The following is an 8,161-nucleotide window of genomic DNA, read 5'->3' on the forward strand; positions in this document are numbered from 1 at the left end:
TGACCACAGGCGCGGGGCTCAGCTCCACCCAGCTGCTCCCGAGAGGCCCAGAGGCCTCCCTGACCTCTCGAATCCAGCTCTCAGAGTCAGTTGCCCACCCAGTCCCAACCTCACACAGCACCCAGGGGCATGGCCATGAATGTAGCACAGGGAACAGGCTGGTAACCTGGGGCAGTCTCTCCCAAGGCCGCATTGTTGGGGCATCTCCGGGGCATCTGCAGATGGGCTGGAAGATCCAGAGCTGTGCCAGCCTCCACATCTCCCCCTTTCACAGATGAGCAAGCCGAGGCGAGAGCACAAGGCTTGGTTCCACTGGTCATTCATGCAGTCAACACATATTTATTGAGTATCGACTCTGTGCGAGGCCCTGGGTGGGCCAGGAGGCTCAGAGACGAATCACACGCAGACCCTACCCTTGAGGTGCTCACGGCCTGGCAGGGCAGTTGGTCATGTCAACGGACACTCATGATACAGTATGGTCAGTGTGGTGTTAGAGGTAGCACAGGTGACCGAGGGAGCACAGAGGAGGGGCCCCTGCCCCAGTTGGGGGTGGCAAGGAGGGCTTCCTAGAGGAGGTGACACCTGAAGAGGGCTTTAGGGAGTGAGCAAGAGTTAGGGTGTCTCGTCTGAGGAAGTGGCCTGTGCAAGGGTTCGGAGGTGGTAGGGATGATGGTGGTGGCTGGGAGCTGGGCAAGGGCCAGTCCAGGAAGGGCCGTGGAGTCCGCAGGTGACAGGGAGCGCTGAGGGGTGTGAAGCAGGCGGTCGGCAGAGGGCCCGCTGGAAGCCAGCGTGAAGGGTTGCCCAGGGGACAGGGCAGGGAGAAGGGTGGGAGGCCATGGGCAGCAGAGGTGGGCAGGCATAGCCCCTGCCCAAGGATTCTCGTCCTGCCTGGAGGCCCCCTCAGCAGGGGGGTGGTGGGGGTGCGGGCTGCCAGCCTCGGGGCCGCAGGGTGCACAGCACGGGGTCCAGTGGCTTGAGCGTGGCCTGCTCCTGCAGCCCGAAGCGCTGGCCAGGCACCAGCCGGAACTCCAGCCTCTGCAGCAGCTTTGCCATGACCACCTTCACCTCCATCTGGGCCCAGAGGACACAATGAGGAAGGAGTGAAGAAGCAAAGACAGAATGAGCGAGTCAATGAGCAGCTAATGTCACGGCCGGTTCTCCTCCTAGAGAGCCTACCAGTGCCTGGGAGCCTCCTGTGTTTCACGCTCTCCTCTGCGCAAAACACAGGCAGTCCTCTGGGTATGGCTCTGCTGGGTCCAGCCCGCAGCCCAGCGGCCCCAGTGCAGGGGCGCTGAGATGCTTCCTGGCTTAGGACGAGCCACCACCCCTGCAGCCACTCCCTGGCAGAACCGCAGCCCTGCCCCTCCTACCTGAGCAAACTGCTGCCCAATGCAGGAGCGGTGGCCCAGTGAGAAGGGGAAGTAGGTGAACCGTGGCCTGCAGGCAAAAAGAGGAATCAGGAAGCCAGCAGTCCCAGGCAACCCCGCAGGGACAACACAAGGAAGGCAGTAATTAAGCCATCTCTGCTGAACACTGACGCTGAGCCAGAGGCTGGGCACTTTGCACGCAAAGCACAAGCCGCTGACTCCGCCAGTGGCTGGATCTGCATTCTCTCTTTTTCTCCTCCTTTTACCCTCCTGGAAGGAGCTGCTGTTGTCCCCATTTCACAGATGAAGAAACTGAGGCTGAGGGGCAAAGCAACTCGCTCCAGGTAATACATTTACATCCAGCTCTGGGCAGAGCCTGGATCTGAACTCAGGCAGTCTGTGGAGTCCAGCTCTTCCCACCATAGCTTTGGTACCTTAATGCATTGACCCCCACAGCAAATTCCAGATGCAGCCACGGATGGTCCCATTTCTCAGACAGGAACCTCAAGGCTTGGGGAGGTGAGGTCATTCAGCTTCCCAGTATTTGATGCTGCTTATGAGCATGGGCTTTAGAACCAGACTGAGCTGGGGCCAGACCCCTGCTCTGTCACTTGGGTGAGTTACTTAACCTCTCTGAGCTGTGATTTCCTCCACAAACACCTCTCAGGGATCTGGAAAGCTATGTGGGCTGAGTGGGCGCCTCTGGCTCAGACCAGAGGCCACTGTGACCGTCCTTCTCCCACCAGCCCCACTCATCCTGGACTCATCCCGGAAGGACAGCTCAAGGAGGGACTTACTTGGGTGCTCCAGGGCCAAAGCGATCGGGGTTGAAAGTCAGCGGGTCCTCAAAGTATGTGTCCATCCGCCCCATGACGTAGGTGCTGAACTGCAGGCAAAGGGTCGGCTTGTCTCTGGTTCCCAAGTTGTTCCCCTGGCACCTCTCCAGCCACTGAGGCCACCCAGTGGGGCTACTCAGAGCAGAGTGGCTCCCACTCTCCTCCCCCCACGTCCTCACCCCCCATCTAGGTGTATGTAGATTGCACTGACCCCCAGGAAAGTCTCTAAGCGGAAGAGTGGGGATAGCCCACTGTGCCAGCTCAGCGTACTGCATCATCCCATGCCGGGCACAGCCCTGTGGGGGGCCATCATTATCCTCATTTTACAGATGAAGAAATTGAGGCCCAGAGAGAGGCTCAGTGACTCACCTGAAATCACCAGGCACATAAGTGGCCAAACCAGGATTCAAACTCATATCTGACTCTGTGAGGCCAGGCAACTTCCTCTAGATCTTGAGAACTGTTATATTCGGTTTCTTTTCAACTCAAGGCTTGCTTCAACAGGGGTGGGGGTGGGGGTGGGGGAGCTGCACACCCCACCAGCCTTCCACCTGTATGCGTGGTGCCTCCTGACGCTCACTCCGTGCCCTTGGCCTCCAAGCACTGGGACAAAATCTCCTCCTGAGCCTGCTCCACCCCTGGCTCCTGTGCTGGGGGTCAGCGCAGCAGAGGGTACAGGGAGCCGTGGAGCTGAGCTCCGGCAAGCCAGTGGGAGCACAGGTCCGGGGCTGGATTTAGGGCCCCTGCGATGTGCCAGGCACATGAGTATGTCATCCTATGGATGCTTCTTCATGGGCTGTAGCGTGGGTGCCATTCCCACTCCCCCACCAACAACGAGGAAGCCGAGGGCCTGATGGAGATGACCTAGCAGCCAGGAGCAGAGCTGGGGTTGGAGCCTGGTCTGCCCACTCAAAGCCCACACGGTGGCACCCCCGGGTTGACAGTGAGCCACAGGGCCTCCCCTGCCGGCTGTAAGGGGATCTAAGGAGATGGCTGTTAAGGCACAGTGGTACTGGTACAGGGGTTAAGAAAAAGCTCAGCAAAATAGATGACAGCTGGGGCTTGGATGGGCGCTGGAGGAGGTGGGGCAGAGCCCTGGGAGGGGAGGGGCTGTGAGCAGGGCCTGGGGCTCCCCCTTCCCCACAGGTAAAAATAAAAAGGATCCTGTCATGGGCTGAATTTTGTCCCCCACAAATTAATATGTTGAAGTTCTAACCTGCAGTACCTCAGAATGTGGCTGGGTTTGGAGACAAGGTCTTTACCAAGGTAATTAACTTAAAATGAGGTACTTAGGATGTGCCCTAATCCAATCTAACTGGTGTCCTTATAAGAAGAGATCAGGACATAGACACACAGAAGGAAGACCACATGGAGACACAGGGAGAAGGTGGCCATCTGCACACCACGGAATAAGCCCTCAGAAGAAACCAACCCTCCAACACCTTGATCTCAGACTTCCAGCCTCCAGGGCTGGGAGAAAATACACTTCTGTTGTTTAAGCCAAAGTCTGTGGCACTTTGTTACAGCAGCCCTGGCAAGTCAATACAGATAGGTCCCTACCTTGAAACCATACACAAAATCAATTCCAGGCAGTTATGAGCTCAACGTTGAAAAGAAAAATGTCAAAGAGTTTGAGGACAATGTAAGGGAATGTCCTGAACTCAGGATGGAGAAGGATTTCTTAAGGCAAAGCAAAAGAAGTAATCGTTAAAAATATTAAAACATGCAAATCATCAAAAGCACATGAATGAAGACAAGCCACAGAGATGACAAGCATAACAGACAAAAGATCAACACAGGAGTTTTCAAAATAAAGCTCTCAGGCCGGGCGCGGTGCCTCACGCCTGCATTCCCAGCACTTTGGGAGGCTGAGGCAGGTGGATCACCTGACGTCAGGAGTTTGAGACTAGCCTGGTCAACATGGTGAAAGCCCATCTCTATTAAAAATACAAAAATTAGCCAGGTGTGATGGCGTGCACCTGTAATCCCAGCTATTCAGGAACCTCCGCCTCCTGGGTTCAACAATCACTTGAACCCAGGAGGCGGAGGTTGCAGTGAGCCGAGATGGTGCCACTGTACTCCAGCCTGGGGGACAGAGCGAGACTCCATCTCAAAAATAATGATAATAAATAAATAAATAAATAAATAAATGTTGTTTTAAAATAATAAAATAAAGCTCTACACAGCAATATGAAAAAACACACTACCCAAAAAGAGAAACTGAGCCCACATCTCAGAGACAGGGAAATCAGGGTGTGATGCTCACTCTCACTAGTTAATATTCAGGAAAGCCAAATCAAGGCCACAATGAAACCGTTTTCTTAAACACATATTTGGATGGTAGCACATACAAAATTGGACCATGCTAGGCGTTGGAGACATGGAGGACAGCAGGCAGTCTCCCTCACCACTAGTGGGCATCCAAGCTGGCGCAGCCACTTTGGAAAACAATGTTGCATTAGTTTTTAAAGCTCAACATTCACGAGTCCTACAACCCAGCCCTCCCACTTCTGGGTAAATGCCCAAGGAACTTGCTTGTACGCTGCTCCTGGACATGCAGACAGAAATGGCATCGTTGTTGTGGTGCTAGTGATAGGGACAAACTGGGCACCTCTCAAATGCCTGTTACCTGAGAACTGATCAGCAATGGTGGTTGTTCTACGGCCTTGCGGAGAAACCTACACAAACCTTACCAGTCTTTATACTGAATAAAAAAGCAAGCCCTACAAAATGTTACCGTATGAGTGTGCGTGTGCACGCGCGCACACACGCACACACACACACACACACACGGGAATGGCAAACACACAATGCAGATTAGTAATTCCTTGTCAGGGGAGCAGGAAGTGACACGTGTAAATGACTACATCTTAGATTCCTGGTTTTGGGGGTGGGTTTAGGGGGGCCATTATACGTGAATAAATGCCTGGATGAATGGAGAAATGAACAAGGAAGCAAACCGACAAAGAAACACAAGGTAAAGGAGGTTGGGGAGAAAGCTGAGAGAGAAAGGGGCCGTAAAATGCGAGGAGAGAAGGAACCAGGACAAGTTTGGGTCAACTGTGAAACCAGGCACTTTCCAGATCTGCCCCTCGCCAGCTGTGTGATCCCAGGAAAGTAACCTAACCTCTCTGACCCTCAGTGCCTTCAGCTGTAAATGGGGCACCTCCCTTCCAGAATGACCCACTGTAATCTGCTGTTGGACAGTGTGAGGAGGGGGAAAAGCCCTCACAGGACTATGGTGAGACTTTGTGAGAAAGAACAAGGCGGCCAGCGAGGTCCAGTGCAATGATGGGAACACGGCCTCGGGCTCCCCTGGTGAGCCCCAGATTCACCACTGTGGGGGCAAGCAGGCCAGCCCACCCCAGGGCCCCCAGGGCCTCCACCCACCAAGAGCGGGGTGTTGCCGGGGACTCTGACCCCATCAATCAAGGTCTCCTCTTCCAGCAGGCGAAAGGTGCCCCATGCTGGCGGGTACAACCTCAGCGACTCTTTGAGGACCTAGAGAAGCCACAGGGGAGAAAACGAGAGAGGTCAGGAGAGGCCACAGATCATGCTGGCCGGTCGCATGCCCAGGATCCCTCTCTGTCCCACCCACACAGCTGAACCTCACCCTGGTCTGGACCCCAGGCCACTGGGACATCAGCCTCACTGTCACGTGACAGATGAAGAAACTGAGACCAGGAGAAGGGAGTTGTGCAAGACCACAGTGGTAGAGCTGGGACCAGGAATCAGGGCTCCCAGCATCCCAGAGAGCCAGACAGGAGAGAGCTGCGCTTCCAGCAGAACCGCCAAGGCCTCCTGCTATGCAGGCTCCACCAGGGGAAGCTGAAGGCTCTGGAACCCCAGTCTAGCCGGGAGCGCAAATACAGCACCGTTTACTAAAGGGCCAGTTTCAAATCTAAGCTGAATATTGGGGTGGCCCGGGGAGCTCCTTGACTCTGATGTCATTAGTCTGGGCAGCGTGGGCCTCAGGATACTTTAAATCTTCTGAGGGAGTCTCCTATGCAGCAAAGTTTGAGAACCACTGTCCTGAAAGGTCCAGGGAGGCAGCAGGCCTGATGTCATGAATCAGCCACATCTGTCCAGAAGCTTCCCTCCTACTCCCCATACCTGGGACAGGTACTGCAGTCTCCCCAGGTCCTCGAAATCCAGATGCCTCTTAGAACCGATGACCTCGTCCACCTCGGCCTGCAGCCTGTGGGGTAAGACAAAGAGAAGTCCGTCTCCAAAGGGAGCCTTTCCCCACTTAGCTTTAAGAAGAGGGTATTGGAAGGAAGCGTGAAGAGACATGTGGGGCTCCCCACCCACAAACACTGTTACTGTTATTTTTATTTTTTTGAGATGGAGTCTCACTCTGTCACCCAGGCTGGAGTGTCATGGTACGATCTTGGCTCACTGCAGCCCTTAAGCCCCCGGGTTTAAGAGAGTCTCCCGCCTCAGCCTCCCAAGTAGCTGGGATTACAGGTGCCCACCAGCATGTTCAGCTAATTTTTGTATTTATAGAACATACAGGGTTTTACCATGTTGGCCCAGCTGGTCTTGAACTCCTGACCTCAGGTAATCTGCCTGTCTAGGCCTCACAAAGTGCTGAGATTACAAGCATGAGCCACTGATCCCAGCCCAAACACTGTTAAAGAGATCCAGCGACTGCCACGTCCAAAATGGTCCCCGGGCCATTGGGAACTATGTTCCAGGGGCCTTAACACATTCACCTTTTGTGTCTGATGTTTGAAATTGGCTGTAGGAAATAAAACACAACACACAACAAGGCTTCTTCACGGATGCATACCACGGCCTGGTTTACAGCAACTGACAGCTGGAAACAGCTGCACAAACAGGACAAGGACACTGGCTGAATAAACTTAAGGATGTGCGCTGTTAACATAATATGCAGCTTGAAGAGCGGATCTGGACGCAGTGGCTCACACCTGGAATCCCAGTGCTTTGAGAGGCCGAGGTGGGCGGATCACTTGAGGTCAGGAGTTCAAGACCAGCCTGGCCAACTTGGTGAAACCCCATTTCTACTAAAAATACAAAAAAAAATCAGACAGGCATGGTGGCACACAACTGTAGTCCTAGCTCCTTGGGTGACTGAGGCAGAGAATCGCTTGAACCCAGGAGGCAGAGGTTGCAGTGAGCCAAGATCACATCACTGCATTCCAGCCTGGCAACTGACGGAGACTCCGTCTCAAAAAAAAAAAAAAAAAAAAAAAAAGAATGAATCTGGACCACGTCATACTCATTAGGATGGCTCTTATCCAAACAAAGACAAAACAAAAGTATTGTCGAGGATGTGGACAAATCAGAAAGAATCCCTGTGCACTGTTGGTGAGAATGTAAAATGGTGCAACCTCTATGGAAAATGGTATGGTGATTCCTCAAAAAATTAAAAATGGGTTTACCCTACGATCCAGCAATCCCACTTCTGGGTATAAACCCAAAACAACTGAACACAGGGACTTGAAAAGATATTTGTATACACCTCCTCATAGCAGCATTATTCAAAATAGACAAAGGGTAGAAAGCAACCCAGGTATACAAGGACAGATGAATGAAGAAAAATGGGAGACGTGCTTACAATGGAACGCCAGTAAGTGCTAAAAAGGAAGGGAGTTCTGACAGGTACTGCAACGCGGATGAACTTGGAGGAATCATCCCAGTGAAACAAGCCAGGCACAAAAAAGCCAAATACTGTGTGAGGCCACTTACATAAGTCACCTAGAATAGACAAACGCATAGAGACAGAACTGGATGGTGGTTACCAGGGGTGGAGGAGGGGATAACGGACAGAGTTTCAGTTTGGGAAGATGAAAAAGTTCTGGAGACAGAGGCCAGGAGCAGTCGCTCATGCCTGTAATCCCAGCCCTTTGGGAGGCCAAGATGGGTAGATCACTTCAAGCCAGGAGTTCAAGACCAGCCTGGCCAACATGGCAAAACCCTATCTCTACTAAAAAT

General features: G+C 53.2%; 1 protein-coding gene across 2 annotated transcripts in view; it reads right to left on the reverse strand.

The window, feature by feature from the left end:
- Positions 1-323: 323 nt before the first annotated feature.
- The window catches only part of CYP46A1 (cytochrome P450 family 46 subfamily A member 1), a 42,045-nt gene continuing 34,207 nt past the window's right edge, over positions 324-8,161 (reverse strand). Inside the window, exons 11-15 of one of the 2 annotated variants that reach the window (XM_017528145.1) lie at positions 6,317-6,401; positions 5,594-5,704; positions 2,165-2,253; positions 1,371-1,437; positions 324-1,071 (exon numbers count right to left, since the gene is read on the reverse strand). In XM_017528145.1, the coding sequence (XP_017383634.1) occupies positions 901-1,071; positions 1,371-1,437; positions 2,165-2,253; positions 5,594-5,704; positions 6,317-6,401 (523 nt within the window). In that variant the 3' untranslated portion in view covers positions 324-900. The remainder of the gene's footprint in view (positions 1,072-1,370; positions 1,438-2,164; positions 2,254-5,593; positions 5,705-6,316; positions 6,402-8,161) is intronic. The other variant, XM_017528146.2, reaches the window with a different exon arrangement.

This window comes from Cebus imitator, unplaced genomic scaffold (assembly GCF_001604975.1).
Source record: "Cebus imitator isolate Cc_AM_T3 unplaced genomic scaffold, Cebus_imitator-1.0 Scaffold52, whole genome shotgun sequence".
NCBI lineage: Eukaryota > Metazoa > Chordata > Mammalia > Primates > Cebidae > Cebus > Cebus imitator.